This window comes from Mesoplodon densirostris, chromosome 1, assembly GCF_025265405.1.
Source record: "Mesoplodon densirostris isolate mMesDen1 chromosome 1, mMesDen1 primary haplotype, whole genome shotgun sequence".
Classification (NCBI taxonomy): Eukaryota; Metazoa; Chordata; class Mammalia; order Artiodactyla; family Ziphiidae; genus Mesoplodon; species Mesoplodon densirostris.
Genome location: NC_082661.1, coordinates 19,936,085 through 19,957,780, shown reverse-complemented (window position 1 = coordinate 19,957,780; position 21,696 = coordinate 19,936,085). Strand labels below are relative to the sequence as shown.

Sequence of the window (21,696 nt, the reverse complement as noted above, 5' to 3'; positions counted from 1 at the left end):
GGATCCTCCCGGACCGGGGCACGAACCCGTGTCCCCTGCATCGGCAGGCAGACTCTCAACCACTGCGCCACCAGGGAAGCCCATCGGGCCTTATTTTCTGTGAACTCAGACTATGAAATTGTCTATCATGCTACAGTTTTTTTTTTTTGTTTGTTTGTTTGTTTTTTAGCCAATGTCCTTGAATATGCTTAAATTTTTTTGGTATAAGTACTATTAAGCTAGGATTAATAAAAATAAAACAATACAACATTGTAAATCAACTATACTCCAATAAAAAAATTTTTTAAATTACATATAGTCCCATTACCTCCACAATAAAACAGTCCATTATTTTCCAATTTTCTTTTCTAATGCTTTTCCATATACATAAAACATTTTGCAGTAATTTCTCCTTGACTACTTATCATAATATATTCTGCATTTTTTTCTTTTTTAACCTCACCCCAACATGATAGTCATTACCACTACTGAATTATCTTCAAAAATTTTCCTAATGGCACAATACTCCAAATTTTGAGGGATCTGACAGATTATTTTCATTTTTGTTCTATTATTGACTCTTTGTGGTTTTACTATTAATGATATTCATAAAAATTTATATATAAGGATTTTATGACCTGCTTTTCCAACATGTAGCATGATTGAATAAAAGATGACAAGAACTTGATATGAACAATCACTTAGTATAAAATGTGTTGCAAAATATAGTCACTAACAATAATCAGATTGTTAGCTTTATAATTTTGTGCAGTTTATATAAAAGAGATGAATTGTTTGATTTGTTCACTCAAAAAATATTTGTTGTATGCCAGGCATCACTGTAGTCTTCTTAAATACAAATACGAATTAAATATGGAATTGACTTAAAAAAAAAACAAAAACACCCTGCTTCTTCAGGTACAACTGCTTGCAACTTGTGGTCTGTGGTACTTTTGCTAGTTTTATATCTTTGTGTTTCATCAAGGGCTCCTTGTCCTAAAGTTTCCCTCACTGCACTCCCACTTAAATTTTTTCTTTTTGCTTATAGTCCAGTCAGTTGAAATATGTACTTTCCCAAATAAAGTAATATCTATGAATGGGTATATTTTTTTATCTTATACTGAACAAGATTGAAAGAATTTTTTCCCAGCCAATTTGAATTGCTTATTCACTTATTTTAAAAATTTTTGATTTTCAAAATATGCTTTTTTCAAATGTGCTTTTTAAACTTTCACTTATTTAAGAAACATCAGTATAATTGTTTGTAATCTACATATGGTAGATTTATATCATCCATTGTATTTTATTTTTTATATTTTTCTTTTGAAATAATTTTAGACTCATAAAATTTATAAAATTATCAGTACAGAGAGTTCTCCTGTACCCTTTACTTATTTTTCACCAATGATAACATCTTACGTAACTGTAGTACAATTATCAAAACCAGGAAGTTGACGTTGGCACAATGCTGTTAATGAAACTACAGTTCTTGTTTGAGATTTCACCAGTTTTTCCGTGCAGTTTTTTTTGGGGGGTGGGTGTTCATAGTCCTATGAAATTTGATCACATGTGTAGATTCTTATAACCACCAATAACCACCACCACAAAGTACAGAACTATTTCATCACTTCAAAGAAGCTCCCACATGCTACTCCTTTATAGTCACACTCTCACCCTAGTCCTAAGCCATGATAATGATTTGTTCCCATCACTGTAGTTTTGTCACTTAAGAATATTATGTGAACAGAATCATGTAGTATGTAACCTTTTGATACTTTGTCACTAACCCCTATTGCCCCCGAGATTCACCCAAGATTTTGTGTGCAGGGATAGTTCGTTCCTTTTTATTGTTGAATAGTATTCCATTGTATGGATGTACCACAGTTTATCAGTTCACCCAGTAAAAGGCGTTTGGGTTGTTTTCAGTTTGGAGGTATTACAAATAAAGCTGCTGTGAACATTTGTATACAGATTTTTGTGTGAACATAAGTTTTTATTTCCCTAGGACAAATATCTAGGGGTGCAATTGTTGGGTTGTGTGCTACAAGTGTATGTTTAACTATGAGAAACTGCCAAATTGTTTTGCATAGTGACTCTACCGTTTTACATTCTCATCAGTTTCTCCACATTTTCATCAGCACTAGGTAACATCTGTATTTTTAAATTTAGCTCTCTAATAGGTGTGTAGTTACATTTGCATTTTTCTAATGGCTAATGATGTCCAACATCTTTACATGTGCTTATTTGTCATTTTTATCTTTGGTGGAGTGTCTCTACAAGTCTTTTGCCCATTTTCTAATTGGATTGATTGTTTTCTTACTGATTAAAGGTGTCCTTTATGTATTCTTGGTACGTTTTCTCCCAGGCTGTAGCCTGTCTTTTCATCCTCTTAACTGAGTGATACACAGTGCAAAAGTTTTTAATTTTGTTGAAGTCCAGTTTAGCAATTTTTTCCCTTTAACGTTTTGCTTTTGCTATCTTATCTAATTAATTCCCTGCCTAACCATAGGTTATAAAGAGTTTCTCCTATGTTTTCCTCTAAAAGTTTTATAGTTTTTTTTTTTCACATAGATCTTTGATCCGTTTTGAGTTAACGTTTTGAAAAGGTATGAGATTTAGGTCAAAGGTGTTTTTCTTGCTTATAGAGGTCCAGTTATTCCAACAGCATTTGTTGAGAGGCTTTTCTCCTCCATTGAGTTGCTTTTGCATGTTTGTCAAAAATCAGCTGGATGTTGCCAAATGCTGGTGAAGATGTGGAGCAACAATGCTGGTGGGAATGCAAAATGATATAGCTACTTTGGAAGGCAGTTTGGTAGTTTCTTACAAGACTAAACGTACTCTTCTCATTACAACCCAGCAATCACTCTCCTTGGTATTTACCCAAATGAGTTGAAAGTTTGTCTGAACAGAAACCTGCACAAGAATGTTTATAACAGCTTTATTAATAATTGCCAAAATTTGGAAGCAACCAAGATGATCTTCAGTAGGTGAATAGATAAATAAATTATGGGACATCCAGACAATGGAATATTGTGTAGCAGTAAAAAGCTATCCAGACCCAAAAAGAAATGGAGGAAACTTAAATGAAGGTCATTTTTTATTTCTTTCATCAGTGTTTTATAGTTTTAAGCATACATATTCCATATTATATATATACCTAAGTATTTAATTTTTTGGAGTGATTGCAAATGGTATTAATTTTGGTTTCCACTTGTTTGTTTCTAACAAAGAGAAATATGATTGATTTTTGTGTGTTGACCTTATTTCCTTTGACCACGCTAAACTCTTATTAGTTCTATGAGTTTTTTGAGAATCCCTGCAGTGTTCTACATAGATAATCATTTCATCTCGAAACAGGGAGTGTTTTATGTCTTCCTTTGCAATCTGTATGCTGTTTCTTTTTCTTGCCTTATTGCACTGGTTAAGATTTTAAGTACTGTGTTCAGTAGGAGTAGTAAAAGCTGTATTGATTTGTTTATATGTCATTGAAGATTTTTGCATCTCTGTTTCTGAGGGCTGTTGGCCTGTAGCTTGCTTGCTTGCTTTTTTTTTTCCTTATTGTTGTTGTATTGTCTTTATCTGGTTTTGGTATCAGGATAATGCTGACTTCATAAAATGAGTACTTCCTGGAAGAGACTGTGTAGAATTGGTGTTATTTCTTTTTTAAATCTTTGTTAGAATTCTCCAGTGAAATCATTTGTGGAAATGGAAAGTTTTAAACTATTTTTGGAAAGTTTTAAACTATTCAATTTCTTTAGCAATTATAGATAGGACTATTTTTTTTTTTTTTTTTTTTTTTTTTGCGGTAGGGGGGCCTCTCACTACTGTGGCCTCTCCCGTTGCGGAGCACAGGCTCCGGACGCACAGGCTCAGCGGCCATGGCTCACAGGCCCAGCCGCTCCGCGGCATGTGGGATCCTCCTGGACCAGGGCACAAACCCGTGTCCCCTGCATCGGCAGACGGACTCCCAACCTCTGCGCCACCAGGGAAGGCCCCGATAGGACTATTTTGATGATCTGTTTAATCTTGGGTGAGTTTTGGTAATTTGCGGTTATCAAGAATTTGGTCCACTTTATCTAACTTGTTGAATTTAAATCCAAAGAGTTATTTTTAGTGTTCTCTTATTATTCTTTTAATGTCTGTGGAGTATTTAACTATATTCTCTGTTTCATTCCTGATATTGGTAATTTGTGTTCTCTCTTTTTTTTTCTCTGTCAGAGTTGCCAGATGTTTATCAATTCTGTTGATCTTTTTAAAGAACCAGCTTTTGGTTTTACTGATTTTTCTTCATTGCTTTTCAGTTTTCAATTCCATGGATTTCTGTTCTATATTGTATTTTCCTTCTTGCTTCGTGTTCCTTTTGTCCTTCCTTTTCAAGTTTCTTGATGTGGGAACTTAGATTATTGATCTGCAGTTTTTCTTCTTTTCTAATGTAATCTAATATAATCATTCAGTAATATGTATTTCCCTTTAAGCACCACTTAAGCTACATCTCATAAATTCTGATATAGTTTTATTTGTATGTTTCCAGAGTATATGTAGTTGTTGGAGCATTTTTTTTTTGGTTTTGTTTTTTTGAGAGCTGCTTTAGAATCCTTGTCAGATAATTCCAACATCTGTCATCTCATTGTTGGTGTCTGTTGATTGTCTTTTCCCGTTCAAGTTGATATTTTCCTAGTTCTTGGTATGATGAGTAATTTTGGATTATATCCTGGACATTTTGAGACTTAGAAAATTTTTATTTCTTTTTAAGCCTCCTATTTAGCAGTCAACCTGTTTTGTTTCAGAATACATGCCCTAACCCATTTTTGTGGGTTTTGGTTCCAATATAGTTTTCAAAGTCTTTTTAGGGGTATTCTGGTCTGCCCTGTTTGTATGCCACACCAAGGCCAATCTGAAAAATAGGTGATATTCCACACTACAGTTCAGTTCTCAAAGCATTTGTTGTTTTGATTCTGGTTGGTTTCATGCTGAGCTTCTAAGAAGTGTGCTTGGGAATACACAGGTTGAAAGAATCCCTTTCTCCAGCTCCCTCCTCTCCGTAATTTTCTCCTTCCCCCTCTAGTTGTGAAGGAGTGGTGTGCTGTCTCTTTGCTAACATTTGCTTAGTGCACAGCATGGGGATGATCCACAGGATTCTTCCTCATAGTACAGCTTTTGCACCAGTGGGGAGGGAGAGAGCTACCACTTCTTGGCTGACATTTACTAAGAACAGGGTGGGGATGGTCAACAGGGCTCTCCTCCATAGTTTCCATGGCTGCAGTGCTGATGCCAAGGGGGATGTGTACTGCTTCTCTTCAAGTTAGTGCAGAGCTGGGTGGTTGGCAGAGTTTTACTCTACAGTCTTTGTGGCCTCAGTGCCAGTTGGGAGGGGTGGGACATGACTTATTATGTGGTGTTCAAGTGGAATAAGGAGGGTATAGTCAAAAGGGTTCCATCCTGCAGTGCTATTCTCTTCATAGTCCTTTGACTAGAGACAGCAGACTTTTCTTGGACCTTGTTTTAGTCCATGCTATTGGTGTTTCTGGGTTATGGGCTTCTCTACTGCCCAGGCCAGGATATATAGGAAATAAAAACAAAGCAAAACAAAAAACCCCTAGAGTACTAACCACCAGGTCATCTGCAATCCAAGGTTCCTAACCAGTCTGCCTTCTTTTCTCTACCTTTCAGAATATTCTGCTAGTTGCTTCATGCATTTTGTCAGGGTTTTAAGTTGTCATTAATGTGAGGAACAAGGTAGAGTGGGCTTATTCCATCTTGTATGGAATCAGAAGTCTTGTTTATTGTAATTCAAGGTTCAATCTTGTCAGCTTTCACATCGGCATTTAAGGTAAGACTAAGGAACATATTTAGTATATACGGTCTACTGATGTGTTTTTTTAAGTAACTAATGATTAAATGTGATGATCATCATTACAGTCTTAAACCAAGACTAGATCCTATTAGGCTAGTGCTGTCTCACTTCCATCTGCCCTCCTCTCTGCAATCTCTGTGGATCATTCTGGTCAGTCATGTTACCAGTGAACCTTTTCTACTTCTAAGAACCCTTAATCCTCCTCACTATCAACTAAAAAAGCTACCTTTGCAGTTCCTAGAATCTGGTAATTAGCTGCAGATAGAGCAGTTTTACCGTAGTGGTTAAGAATATAGACCGTGTACCACCTACGTTGGAACCTTAGCTCTGCTACTTTTCTAGGACCACAAAGCTAGTTACTAAAAATATTTCTGTGCCTCAGTTGTCCCTATATGTAAAATAGGGATAAGAATTTATTTCATAGAGCGGTTATAATGTTTGTAAATTCCATACAATAGTGCTTGTATACATAGAAAGCGTTCAGACATTAGCTGCTGTTGTGATTTCTCCCACTTTTCAGCTCTTAAAAACATTTGCACTTTGGTGACTTGTATACCTATCTTACCTCTTCCTGTTAGATTGTAAATTCCTTAAAGATAGAGCCCGCCTTGTTAATTTTTGTAATTTTTCAATGGATTTTGCAAAGTAGAAGGTGTTCAATAAATATTTACTGTATCAAATCATAGGAAAATAGCAAAATTTTCAGTAAGGTTGTTTTTCAGAGCCCATTTACTTAATATAAATTTATAACCTAAAGTAATATAATACTCTCTCTGTATTATATTTCAGGAATTCTAATGAATCATTGGTTGACCAACACCATTTTACCAGTTGGAATGAGTTATCAGAAATGGGCATAGTGCTTTTAGATCCAACATGTAACAGATGGCGATTACTTCTTCAAGCCAACACCTTTTTTGATTGTGTAGGATTTTTGTCTCTTCGTCTTTGAATTCCAGTTTCTGTTGTTGGCAAATAAAAGGAGTTCATGTAGTTTTTGCCCAAGCTTGAGTCACCATGAGTAGTAGTTTAGGAAAAGAAAAAGACTCTAAAGAGAAAGATCCCAAAGCACCATCATCCAAGGAAAGAGAAAAGGAGGCAAAAGCCTCTGGAGGTTTTGGGAAAGAGAGCAAAGAAAAAGAACCTAAGACCAAAGGGAAAGATGCCAAAGATGGAAAGAAGGACTCCAGTGCTGCCCAACCAGGGGTGGCTTTTTCAGTTGATAATACGATCAAACGGCCAAATCCAGCACCTGGGACTAGAAAGAAATCTAGCAATGCAGAGGTGATTAAAGAGTTCAACAAATGCCGGGAAGAGAACTCAATGCGTTTGGACTTATCCAAGAAGTCTATACACATATTGCCATCATCAATCAAAGAGTTGACTCAATTAACAGAACTTTATTTATATAGCAACAAATTACAGTCCCTCCCAGCAGAAGTGGGCTGTCTAGTAAATCTCATGACACTTGCTCTAAGTGAAAATTCACTTACCAGTTTGCCTGACTCTCTTGATAACTTGAAGAAGCTGCGGATGCTTGATTTACGGCATAATAAACTGAGAGAAATTCCTTCAGTGGTGTATAGGCTGGATTCTCTTACCACTCTTTACCTTCGCTTTAATCGAATAACTACTGTGGAAAAAGACATCAAAAACCTGTCAAAACTCAGCATGCTTAGCATTCGAGAGAACAAAATCAAACAACTACCTGCTGAAATTGGTAAGAGGCCTTGGGTTACTATTATTGTTTGTAGTATTTGTTATGCTCAATAATTTTGTCCAGTGCTTTTCCATATCAGAAAATATCTGATACTTGCCTAAAAAACAGCTGGTTTCTAAGTTCTGTCGTCTTTATGGTTTACTTTAATCAGTTTTAGCGATATTAATAGTACACGGTTTGAGATTATTTTATAGACCTAGATAATTAGTTAGAATGTAGATGTAATTGGGCCTTTTTCACACAAATCTAATCTGCTTTCATTTTCATTGGAAAAAAGTAAATTTGAAGCAGAAAAAAAATTTTTGCCTAATTGTTTAATTGTTACCACCTGTTTTTAAAGTATTTACAAGATATGATTATATAAGATGCTTTAAGGCTGCATTTTCCCATTCTCTGACATTTTCTTTTTTACCTAAAAAATGTTTGTTTAAATTCATATTACTTTTCTACCTAATTTACCACAAAAGATTGACATATCAGAGCCTTGTGAAGAAGCAGGGTTGTAAGAAAGTTGAAAAAAAATTCATTTTGAAAGTACTTACATGTTCATTAAAAACAATCTAAGGATACAGAAAAGTAGAAAAGTCAGTGATAGTTAATGCCAACACTGTTAGTATTTTGGTAGATTTCATTCTTGTTTTTATATGTAAAGCTAAATTGTACTGAAAAAAGGGGACTGTTTTTAAAAGAATAGATAGTAGAATAAAAAATAGGAAATACACATGTGTAAACAAGTCAGTCAAAAGAAGTTGTTGTTTTGATATTTTTAATTAAAAAAAATTTCAGCAACTTTTGGAATGTAGTCAACCGTTGACTTACCAATTTTGAGAAATTGAAAAAAGGTATTATCTTTGTGGGCCCTTTTTATGAGAGTTCAAAAAATTGACATAAAAATTGATTCTACAGCTTTTAAAGGAAAGTTTCCCTTTTTTGTGTGAAAGAAATTTATTCTGAATATAACAGGTTAAATATATTGTTTGAGGATTGGTCTTATAGTGGGTGATGAAGGAAACTTTGTTTTTAGGCTGTGCAGCTATGTAGAGATATAATATTCTCTGGGTGTTTTAAAAATTTTATTTAGCTTTGAGAAAGATGCAGTTTAAATTTTAGGTATGGTTATATTATATTTAGCTCTAACCAGACACTTAATATAATTTTGGTTTAATTAAATGTATTTAGAAAATCCACAGTCGATTTTCTCAAGCAATGTACTTGTATTTATAAAGTGTGACACACTTATGAGATACTAAAATATCCCTAGGAATTCGAATGGATAGGTTCATTTACATGTCTTCAGATAACAATGTGGTTGTTGAATGACATTTGATTTTTGTACCAGATTCAGTCAAAATTTGACCTGTTTGTATGACTCATTGTAGAATAGAATTATAAGCTGTTGGGGAAAGAAATGCTGAATTTTTATGTAGAAATATAAAATGTTATTTCCGGTCTTTGTACTTATTGTTGTTTTGTGCATGTGTTACACTCCATTCTAAAACGTTGGCTTTCATTCATATGAAAGTCTTTCTTTAAGGATTTTTTTTTCTTTAGAAGATGTTGTCAAATTACCTGGGAATTAAAAACATGCTTTTTTTTTTTTTTTTGCGGTACGCGGGACTCTCACTGTTGTGGCCTCTCCCGCTGCGGAGCACAGGCTCTGGATGAGCAGGCTCAGCGGCCATGGCTCACGGGCCCAGCCGCTCCGCGGCATGTGGGATCTTCCTGGACCGGGGCACGAACCCGTGTCCCCTGCATCGGCAGGTGGACTCTCAACCACTGCGCCACCGGGGAAGGCCAGAACATGCATTTCTTAAGCAGGGAATTATTTCATAGGACTTTAAATTTACTTCACTTTGTTCTTGAGCAGATGGTTACAGCATTTTTACTAAAAAGTGAATTTATTTTTAAAAATTGGCAAATTTTAGTTAATTAAATGGTTGATTTTTGTGGCTGCCTAATTTTTGCAACTTTATTCCTAAATTTTTAATTTATAAAACAACCACTGATTTGTTTTTTAATGAGCACCCTCCCACCATTAGTGACATTGAAGTTTTGTGTTCTTGTAATTTCTATATTTCTATAAAAATAGTAACTTCATAAATGTCATTTATTTTATTCCAAGCAGGGCATCAGATAGAAACTAAACTGCTTTAAAAAATAAAACATTTCTTATAAGGAGTTAAAATTTATAAGGTTTAACTTATATGCATGGATTTGGGACAAACATTGCAGAAGTCTGCATTATCTGTTTCCTTATAGGGAAAAAGAAAATAAAGATCTAGTAAAAATAACATAATTGTAATAATAAGAGTAGCTGTTGTTTGAGCACAATATGTCATATAACATACACTATTTTGTACACATAAATTTACATCTAGTATCTCATTAAATTCTTACAGTAATCCAATGAAATAGGTACTTCTCACCTCATTGTACTGAAAAAGAACTGAAAATTTAGTGAGACTAGATAATTTACTAAAGATCATACAGTTAAGAAGATGGCAGAGTTTGAATCTAGGTCTCACTGTACTGCGCCCACTAGTCTAGAAGAGTGGGTCTTATCCCATAGATTATGATTTACTGGTCTGGCAGGTCCAGGGGATCTGTACTTTTAACGAGTAAGTTGGGTTATTCCAAGTGTAGCTGCAGTTGAAAGCTGTTGCAGTAGATTTTTTTTTTGAGAGGGGACAATGTTAACAGCTTAATTGAGAGATAATTCACATACCATATGATTAATGCATTCGAAGTATACAATTCAGTGGGTTTTAGCATGTTCACAGAGTTGTTCACTATCACAAACAATTATGGGAGATTTTCATGACCCCAGAAAGAAACTCTGCTCTGTTTGGCAGTCACCCCACCCCACCCATGTTTTCTCCCAACTCCTTAACCCTAGGCAAACACTAATCTACTTTCTTTTTCTATAAATTTACCTATTCTGGACATTTCATATAAATGGAATCATAAAATATATAGTTTTTGGTGGCTAGCTTCTTTCACTTAGCATAATGTTTTCAAAATTCATCCAGGTTATAGCATCTATCAGTAGATCATTCCTTTTTGTTGCTGAATGATATTCCACTGTATGATTATACCACTCATCAGTTGTTGAACATTTGGGTTGTTTTCACTTTCTGGCTATTATGAATAAAATTACTATGAACATTTGTATACAAGTTTTTGTGTAGACATTTGTTTTCATTTCTTTTTGGTGTATACCTAGAAGTAGATTTACTGAGTCATATGGTAACTCTATGTTTAATCTTTTGAGGAACTACTGAACTATTTTCTTAAGTGGCTACACCATTTTACATTCCCATTAGCAGTGTATGAGGGTTCCAGTTCCTCTATATCATCAACATTCTTGTGATTATCTGTCTCTTTTTATTATAGCCATTCCATGAGTGTGAAGTGGTATCTCATTATGTTTTTTATTTACAGTTTCCTGATTATTATTGATTTGTTTTTAATTCTTGAAGGCTATCTTTTATTATAAAGAAAAGACAGAAATAGTTATTTTCTGTGATGCAGATCTTGCTTTACTGCTTTTTTAATTACAAAAAACACCCCAAAATCCTGAGCTCCTTTGAGAATGCTTACAAAATAAGACTCATTCACCCAGATCAAATAAAATGGAATTTGACATTTTTAAAAGTTATACATCTTTAATGCAATTTGACTTACTGCTGAAACTCATAACAAGAGAATTTACAATTCAAAATATATGCTAATTATCATTTTGTTAAACTTTCATTCATACGTATTAGATCCACATTATTATAGATATATATATTAGATTTATATTATGCATATTAAGTGCTTATTCTTCTCTGTTGTTTTTATGAGTATACCACTTTCAATCTTGCCATCCAGTTTGTGTTCAGCAGTATATTTGAGGAATGTGAGAAATTAGAAGTTTGTGAAACATAGCCTAGTATTTAGTTTAAATAACGTATTTGGAATTTAGCAGCTGTTCTGTTGCCTTTATAGGGAAATTATATTAAAATCTGAATACCTGTTTAAGCATTAATAGCATCTTTATTAATGCCATGTGATTTGATACTAATGATGCATATTCACGTGGGTGAATACTGGCAGAAAGCAGTAAAAGGATACTGAAAGACATACGAAGAGCCAGACATAATACATTAGAGAGCAGCCAAGAAAACTCTTCACTTGGTAATATTGATTTACTTTTTTCCTTTTGTATGATAAGTAATGGACAAATAAAGTAAATGTCCTATCTTTTTGTGTTAAATAGATAGATGGAAACCTTAGTCATTGCTTTTTTAGATTAGTGTTTCATTCTTCCTGCCCATACCTCCTTTCACCATTTTTAATCTTGAAAGAGACTCTTCACTGAACACCAGGGCACTCAAGAAATCATGTTTTCAGAGGGAAAACAGTAAATAACCACTCCCTTACCCCATCCTTCCCTGCACACCCCCCCACCCTGCAACTGGCCCGGTTCCTTTGAGTTTCATGTTAGAGATGTGCTTTTGTAAATTTTTTTGGGTGGGCCTGAACAGATTAGAGTGAGGGTCATCAGGTTGTCAGTTTGAATAATTAATCACTTTATTTCAGGAAACTCTGATCAGTGAAGTTTTAAATGATTTTATTTTTCTAGAAAGAAAATGATTACTCTTTGAAACCAGAAATAAACTCCATCTTGTCTCTTACTAATATTCCTACAACTTTTCCTTCATTGAGTTAAAGGCTGGTTTAAGATTGCTTCTCTTTAAAGTTTCCTCCTATTTATTATTCTTTATAAAAAGGGCTAAGTTGGAATCTTAAAAAAATCTATTTGTGCTATATTGTATGTTCAATAAAATGCTACATCATCTATATTGTATACAGTTTTGTGTAAATTTGTCTTAGGAGAATGATCTGCTATATTATGTATGCTTTTTGAGAACCCAGATCATTTTTACTCATTTAAAAAAACCTCTCACAGCATTCAGATATATGAGATAAATTAGAAACAGCAATTTTTAAACCCATATGACTCATTAACATTTATTGAAAACAATCAATTTTCTACTATATATACTATAGTACTGCAGTTACATTTTATGTCAAGTAATATATAATATATAATGTGTATGTATGTATAATCAATATATATAAAAATACTAAGAACAGAATCAGCAATTTTTTTTTAAGTTGAAGGACCTTAGAGGTCTTATTTAATTCCCTATTATGTAATTTTCCATGAATTTTTGCAGGTAGTAAATGGTGAGTTTTCAGTAAATGTGGCTTGAAGTAAATTTGGTGAAGCCAAATACTATTACCCAATTTTTAATATTAACCCAAATTGTAACCCTTAGTTCCTAAAATTCTTGAGGTTCTCCTAGGACTGCCAGAGGTGCTGCAGTTGCTTTCATGGTCCAGGTAACATTATTTAATGATCTCATTTGAGTGTTTTGTACAAGTGCTAATGAGTAACTTAGTTTGGCAGGAAGAAGAAATCAGGAAAGGGAGTTCATAGTTGTTAATAAATAACTTCTTTTCACTGGAAATCAGTAAGAACCTTAGAGACCTAGAAATGAACTGTTAACTTAGTTGATTGTTATCAAATTGTCAGATGTTTCACTAAACAACAGAAACCTGGAAAAGTTACTCTTATTGCTAAAGGAGGAGGTAAGAGAACAGAGAAAAAAACAACACTTCAGCCTTCTTAGAAGGATCTGATAGAACCAGAGGATACATTTGACTTCCCACACTGCTAAGGTGTAGGGAGGAGGGCAATCATTGTACTCTAATGATAGCATGCTATCCATTCAAAGAATATAGACACTGTTGTCCATGTTGCTTAGTTACAGAAGCACTTGCTCAGAAGAACTACTAAAGTTTTCTTTGCAATGAAAGGGAGAATTAAGCCTTCAAGACAAATTTATGCAAATATAATAGTGTATATTCTGACCTAAGTCCCTAAATCTATTCAAGCTTGTGTAATAAGTATTTACAGCCCTTGTTAATTATGTAGTTTTACAAATGTATTTTAGTTAGATTTGATGTGATTTTTATAGATCTAAGCTCTGAATGTTTGAAAAGTAACCCTATAAGTTCAGGAACAAGAGTTATTTTAAAAATGTAAGCGTCCTTAATGTGAGTCAAATGATAATATAGGGAAGGCCACAACTTATGAAATAAACCTAAATTATTTATTTACCACTATACGTTTTAATAGGGCCTTTTTGTATGTTGTGAGGTTTAATTTACTAAAATTTAAAGATTTTTTGCATTTATATTCATCATGGATGTTGATCTGTAATTTCTTTTTTTTTCTTCTCTCTTTTTTTGTAATGGTTTGCTATCAGGGCAATGCTGGCTTCATATTGTGGAATGAGTTGGAAAGTGTTCCTCTTTTATGTTCTGGAAGAGTTTGTGAAGAATTAGTATTATGTCTTCAAATGTTTAGAAGAATTTATCAGTCTTGTAATCTGGGACTGGGGTTTTCTTGGTAGGAAGGTTTTAAATGAGTAATTTAATTAATAGGAAGTTATTTGGGTTTTCGGTTTCTTCTCAGTTGAACTTTGATAGTTTGAATCCGTCAAAGCATTTGTCTATTTGATCTGTTGAATTTTTTGGCATAAAGTTCATAATGGTTCTTTATTCTTCTTCTAAAGTTTGTAATATATATATTATCATATCCCTCTTTCATTCATTCCTGATATTAGCTTTATTGATCCTTTCAAAAAAACTGCTTTTGGTTTTATTATTTTTGTAATTATCTTCCTTTTTTTTGTTTTCTGCTCTTAATTATCTAGTTCCTTATTACTTTATGTTTAATATGTCCTTTGTCTTCTGTCTTAAGTTGTTAGATTGATTTTGTATCTTTCTTCTTTGCATTATATAAGGGCATTGATAGCTATAAACCTCCCTCCAAGTACAATTTTAGCAGCAGCACATAAATTTTGATATGTTGTATTTTCATTATTATTTAATTCAAAGTATTTTCCAAATATCTCTTGTTATTCTCTAATCCATGGATTATTTAACAGTGCATTGTTCAATTTCCAAGTATTTCAGAGATGTTTTCTTTTTTTTTTTTTCCTTTTTTTACTTTTCGGCTGCACCATGCGGCTTGTGGGATCCTAGTTCCCTGACCAGGGCTCGAACCTGCACCCTCAGCAATGAAAGTGTGGAGTCCTAACCACTGGGACTGCCAGGGAATTCCCTATTTTTTGTTACTGATTTATAAAATACAGTCTGTCTTGGTAAATGTTCTGTATGCAGTTGAAAAGAAGGTGCATTTTGCTGTTATTTTTGGAGCAAGGTCAAATTGGTTGATGATGTTATTAATTTCTTGTATACTCTTAACGATTTTCTGTCTACTTTTTTCTTCAATTAGTAAGAAATGAGTGTTGAAATACCCAACTATAGTAGTAGATTTGTCCTTCTCCCACTAGTGCTATTATTTTTGCTTCTTATATTTTCAAACTTTGTTATTAGTTGTATATATACTTAGGATTTTTTTTTTCTGATGAGGCAATTTATATCATTATGAAGCATCTGTCTTTATGGTAATATTTCTGGTAGTATCTCTTTTTCTAAATTCTGATTTTATTTGATATTGATATAGCCATATCTTTTTCCATCTTTTTACTTTTTGGGTCTTTATATGTATTTAAAATTGTTTCTTGTAGACATCATATGGTTAGGTCTCTTGTTTTATCCTGACAGTTTTTGCCTCGTTTGGAGGGTTTAGACCATTTACATTTAATATAGTTATCAATATGATTGGTTTAAATCTATCAGCTGGCTGGCTATTTTCAATTTGTGCCATTTGTTACTTTTCCTTTTACCCCTCATTTCATGCCTTTTTTGGATTTTTGTTATAGATTCCACTTATCTCAACTGCTGCATATTAGTTATACATCTCTGATACCTTTTTTAAGTGTCTGCTCTAATATTTACAGTACATATCATAACTTAATACAGTCTACATTTATATAATATTATACCACTTTACATATATCCTAAGAACCTTACAATAGAACACTTCTGTTTCTCCTCTTTTTTGTGCCATTATTGTCATACAATATATGATAATATATGTTATATATATTATGTTATTCATATATTATAAATCCCATAATAATATATTGCCATTCTTTTTACTTTAAACTTCATCTTTTTTAAGCTTTCCATTTTGGACAAATTTTAGAGTTAAAGAAAAGTTGTAAAACAAATACTGAGGGTTCCTTGGTGGTTCTTCCCCAAAACAATTATTACTATATTCTAATGATGATTGTTAAAAATTTCCCTTGTTCCTTTTGCATTTATTAATTGAAATTCTTCTATAAGGAAGAGCTGTCCTTTCTCTCCCATTTATTTATTTACTCACTTACATCAGTCTGGACTAATTTATTCTGTGGGTTCCAATCCAGTATTATTTTTATCAAATTTAAAAAACAGAGCATTAAGACCACCCAAGAAACTCTTCTTTCAATCACTATTCCCATCACGGGGAACTTAGTATCTTGACTTCCACCAACATACACTAGTTTTTCTTGTTTTTTATAAGTGAAATTATTGTATATGTATTCTTTTGTGTTTGACTCCTTCCACTTGACATTATTCATCATATTGGTGTATGTAGTTTGAGAATGTTCCTTCTCATTACTGCATAATATTTCATAGTATGAATATACCATGATTTTATTTATTCATTCTGTTGGTTTTGGTTGGACAATACCAAATGCTGGTGCAAACTCTCATTCATTACTGTGGGAATGCAAAGTGGTACAGATACTTTGGAAGACAGTGGCAGTTTCTTACAAAGCTAAACATAGTCTCACCATACAATCTATCAATCATGCTCCTATTTACTCAAATGAGTTGAGAACTTATGTCCATGCAAGAAACTGTACACAAAATGTTTTTAGCTGTTCTATTCATAATTGTTAAAAATTGGAAGTAACCAAGATGTCCTTCAATAAATGAGTGAATAGTAAACTAGTACACCCATACAATGGAATATTTGTTCAGTGGTAAAAAAGAAATGAACTATCAAGCTACAAAAAGACATGGAGGAACCTTAAATGCATATTTCTAAATGAAAGAAGTCAATCTGGAAAAGCTACATATTATATGACTCCAACTATACAACATTCTGGAAAAGGCAAAAGTAAAAGATCGATGGTTGCCAAGGGCCCCAGGAGAGAGATGGATCAATGAGTAGTGAAGCACAGGGGATGTTAGAGCAGTGAAACTTCTGTATGATACTGTGATGATGGATACATGATATTATGCACTTATCAAAACCTGTACAACTGGACAACACAAAGAGTGGATGGCGATGTAAAATATGGACTTCTAGTTAATAATAATGATGTATAAATGTTGGTTCATCAACTGTAACAAATGCACCACCTAATGCAGTATGTTAATAATAGTGGAAACTGTGGGGAGGTGGGGTATGTGGGAACTCTGTACTTTATGTGCAGTTTTTCTGTAGACCTGAAACTGCTTTAAAAACAAACAAAAAAAACTACTCTTACTACCCTCACCACTACCTCCTTAGTCAAAGCTGAAGTCCTTACCTTAGCCCACAAGACCCTGACTCTGGGCTACTTCATCTCCTATCACTTTCTTCCTTACTCATTATTCCAGCCACATTGGCTTTCTGTTGTGTTTTGAACTACTCTCTTGCCTCACAGTCTTTGTGTTTGCTGTTCACTCAGCTTCCCCCAGATATTTCCATTGTTTCTTTCCTCTCCCATTATTCAGGTGTATACTCAAATGCTACTATACGTCCTCACCTTGGTTATATATTATTTATTTTTTCCATATTAAAATATAAGTTCCATGAAGGCAGGGTTTTTTTTTGTTTGTTTGTTTTGTTTTGCTTTACACGGGCCTCTCACTGTTGTGGCCTCTCCCGTTGCGGAGCACAGGCTCCGGACGCGCAGGCTCAGCAGCCATGGCTCACGGGCCCAGCCTCTCCGTGGCATGTGGGATCTTCCCAGACCGGGGCACGAACCCGTGTCCCCTGCGTCGGCAGGTGGACTCTCAACCACGGCGCCACCAGGGAAGCCCAAAGGCAGGAATTTTATCTCTTTTTTCCCTATTGTATCTTCAGTCCCTAGAATAGTGCCTAGTACATGGTAGGTGCTTAATAAGTATTTGTAGAATGGATCAATGAATGAAGTCCGTGTTTCCTCTGTAGGCAAATCTATGTAGGAAGTCAAATTTAAAAGATTGCTTACTAAATATGGAATATGAGTCATAAGATACATTGTATCAATGGCTCGTGTCATCAATATGATAACATGATGCGTTCATTTTCACTAAAAGATACATCTGCTCCACAGACAGGAAACTTCTATTTAAGAGTCAAAAAATGCTCTTCCGTATACAGTGTAGGAGAGACTGCTAGTATTTTCCTCATGAATCTCCCTTTTTTTTTTCTCTTTGGATTAAAAAATGTACAAAAACAAGGAAAAATCACAAAATACAAATATATAAAGTAGAAAATAAAAACCACTCTTAAACCCAGCCAGAGACAAGTCACTGTTAAGACCTTGATTATTGTCCTTTAGAACCATCTGAGATGAACTTATATTTTGTTAATAATATTTGGATCATATAGTAAAATAAATGTTTAAAGTACTGACTAACTGGACAGAGTATAGAAATAGTAAATAGTGTGAAAGTAGTTTATGAACTCCTTAAATGTTTAATATTCTGTCTTTTGTGATTTGTAACACAAGCTCTTATCCTGGCCCAGTATTGTCTAGTGCAGAATTTATCATATATTCAGAATTTTCAAATGTTTCTGATTATTTGAATATGAACAAGAAAAGCTTGGGGGCTTCCCTGGTGGCGCAGTGGTTGAGAGTCCGCCTGCCGATGCAGGGGACACGGGTTCGTGCCCCGGTCTGGGAGGATACCACATGCCGTGGAGCGGCTGGGCCCGTGAGCCATGGCCACTGAGCCTGCGTGTCCGGAGCCTGTGCTCCACAACGGGAGAGGCCACAACAGTGAGAGGCCCGCGTACCGCAAAAAAAAAAAAAAACAGAAAAAAAAAAAGAAAAGCTTGGGCAGTTAGGAGTGTTGCTCTAAATAAGAGAGATCTTAAACTCCTTTTTTTTCTCCCCACACTAAAAATGTTTTGTTAATTGTATTTAATAAGACATTTTGGATTAGTTTCAAAAATATTTTAGATTTTCCTGGAAACTATCTTTTATTAATTATAAACTTCCCTGAAGTTTTTTAGATCTTTTTCTTTGGACGGAAGAAAATTCAAAGTTCCTAAGAGAAAATGTTTTGCATGAGTCCTTTAAAATGTATACGTGGATTTGGGGGAAAATCTAAAGTTTCAAATTTAACGCAATAATATATATAATTAACCTGTGAGTTTATTGTATTTCATGGACTAAAATAAAATTTAACAATCATGTTACTTTTGTGTGCTGATGCTGTTAAAAAATTAAATCACATTTCCTGAGTTTTAAGCATTTTCAAAACTTTTCGTCATTACTAGACTGTGAGAAAGAAGTATTAGTGTTATTAGATGACACTCTCCTTAATGTATCAGTGTTAACATGATTTCCTGACTTTGTAGAGTGTTGTATTGCTGGAGGATAATTTTCTGGAGAGAATATATACTCAAAATAATTCAGTTATTATATGGTAACTTATATAAATCAAAAAAGGATTTAGGATTTAACTTAATTTGAGTCTAGATAATTATATCTCTGCTTTTTTAAAACATTTATTTTTTAGTTTAATATTAGATAGTCATATGTAAGTTCCTGTCCTAAGATATTGGTAATTCATCTGCTTCTGTGTTCAGAGGTGTCAAACTGGCATCCTGAACAATGAAAAAAGCCCACAGATGTGTTCGATAACACAGTGTTTTGTTCTGTTTCAACCTAAAAATTAGTTGTTAGTATTTGAACATTAGAAGATTTTATATGAAAATATAAATTTCCAGCTTCTTTTGACAAGCATGAGAATTGGACAATATTGAGCTTTCTCGTCCCAACATTGCAGTGATTCTCAACCAGGGTCAATTTTTTTTTTTTTTTTTTTTTTTTTTTTTTTTTTTTTGCAGTATGCGGGCCTCTCACTGTTGTGGCCTCCCCCGTTGCGGAGCACAGGCTCCGGACGCGCAGGCTCCGGACGCGCAGGCTCAGCGGCCATGGCTCACGGGCCCAGCCGCTCCGCGGCATATGGGATCCTCCCAGACCGGGGCACGAACCCGTATCCCCTGCATCGGCAGGCGGACTCTCAACCACTTGCGCCACCAGGGAGGCCCTCAACCAGGGTCAATTTTAGCAGTGTTACAAAAAAGGACATTTGTCAATGTCTAGAGATAGTTTTGATTGTCATGACTTGGTGGGGAGGTGCTATTGGCATCTTATGGGTAAAGGCCAGGGATGCTGCTTATGCACAGGACAGCCTCCTACAGCAAAGAATTATCTGGTCCAAAATATTTCAGTATTGAGGTTGAGAAGTCCTGTAGTGTAGCAATAATTGACCTGAGTTGAATCATATCTGTTCCGAATAGGCTAAAGTTAGCCACAGTCTCCTCCCAACTTGCTTTATTTACTTGCTGGGACTCTATACACTTTTGAATTTGTGCATATTCTTTTAAAGTAGTGGGATTTACTTTCATGGGAACTGAAATAACTTCAAGTATTATTAGAAAAGTTGTGGCAAATACAAAAAACATTTATTACTTCTGGCCTGAAGAGTATTAGAATCCAAGTTTTATTTTCCCCAGTTATCATCATTTATTCTTTCAGTTGAACATGGTTCTGTGTTCAGAACCACTAAGCACTATACTAGATATGGAGGAGATGAGCAGCTGCTTACACTTTAAGGATTATTATGTCTTGCAGATATGTTCTGTTTATCATTATGTAATGCTTTCTATATCTCTGATAACTTTCCTTGCTTTGAAGTTGACTTTGTCTGAAATCTGTGTAGCTACTTCAGCTTTCTATTGATTAACATTAGCATTGTATTTCTTTCTCCATCCCTTTATTTTTAATCCACCTGTGTCTGTAGAGTAGGTTTTTCGAAGACAGTACTATTTAGTTGGGTCTCGTTTTTTAATCCACTCTGATAGTCTCTGTCTTTTATTTGGTGCATTCATATTTAAAGTGTTTATTGATTTAGTTGGATTTTTTAAAATTAATTTTTATTGGAGTATAGTTGCTTTATAATAACTGTATTTGGAACTGTTTTCTATTAGTTGAACTTTTTTTTTGTCTTTCACCATTTTTCTGCATTATCTGGGTTTAAGTGAGCATTTTGTATTATTTCATTTTCTCTCTCCTTAATGTATCATTTATACTTGTTTTAATTTTTTTTTTGTTTGTATGTATGTATGTATGTGTGTGATTGCCCTGGAGTTTGCAGTATGGATTTACAGCTAACATAAGTCCACCTTCAAATAACACTGTACCGTTCAGGGGTAGTGTGTGGGTACCTTATAACAGAATATTCCCAATTCCTCCCTCCTGTCCTGTGTAACACTGCTGTCATTCATTTCATTTATCCTTAATCTATAATCACCTGCTATATTGTTGCTGTTAATACTTTGAACAAACTGTTATCTGTTAGATCAATTAAGAATAAGAAAATAAAAGATATTATTTTGTCTTTATTTATTACTTCTCTAAAGTTCTTCCTTTCTTTATGTAGATCTAAGTTTCTGACCTATATCATTTTCCTTCTTTCTGAAGAACTTATTTTACTATTTCTTGCGAGACAGGTCTGCTGGCAACAAATTCCCTCAATATCTGTTTGTCTGAGAAAGTCTTTATTTCTCCTTTACTTTGAAGGATAATTTCATTGGATATAGACTTTTAGGTTGGTGATTTTTTTTTTCTCTTAACACTTTAAATATTTCATTCCGTTTTCTTCTTGCTTGCATGGTTACTGAAGAGAAGTCCAATGTGTTCTTATCCTTATTCCTATATAGGTAAGGTGTTTTTTTTCCCCCCTCTATCTTCTTTCAGAAATTTCTCTTTGTCTTTGATTATCTGTATATGATTTTGAATATGATATGCCTAAGTGAAAATAGGAGGGGACTTTTATCTTCACCCTGAGAACCTGGGGTGGGCCTCCTGGAGGTAAAGCACAAGGATTCCAATTTCTCCACATCCTTGCCAACATTTGTTTT

At 34.2% G+C, this 21,696-nt stretch overlaps 1 protein-coding gene across 7 annotated transcripts in view; it reads left to right on the top strand.

Moving 5' to 3' along the window:
- The window catches only part of SHOC2 (SHOC2 leucine rich repeat scaffold protein), a 103,167-nt gene that overhangs the window by 49,302 nt on the left and 32,169 nt on the right, over positions 1 to 21,696 (top strand). For all 7 annotated transcript variants that reach the window (XM_060099704.1, XM_060099657.1, XM_060099687.1 and 4 more), the window contains one exon: positions 6,623 to 7,553. In XM_060099704.1, the coding sequence (XP_059955687.1) occupies positions 6,851 to 7,553 (703 nt within the window). In that variant the 5' untranslated portion in view covers positions 6,623 to 6,850. The remainder of the gene's footprint in view (positions 1 to 6,622; positions 7,554 to 21,696) is intronic.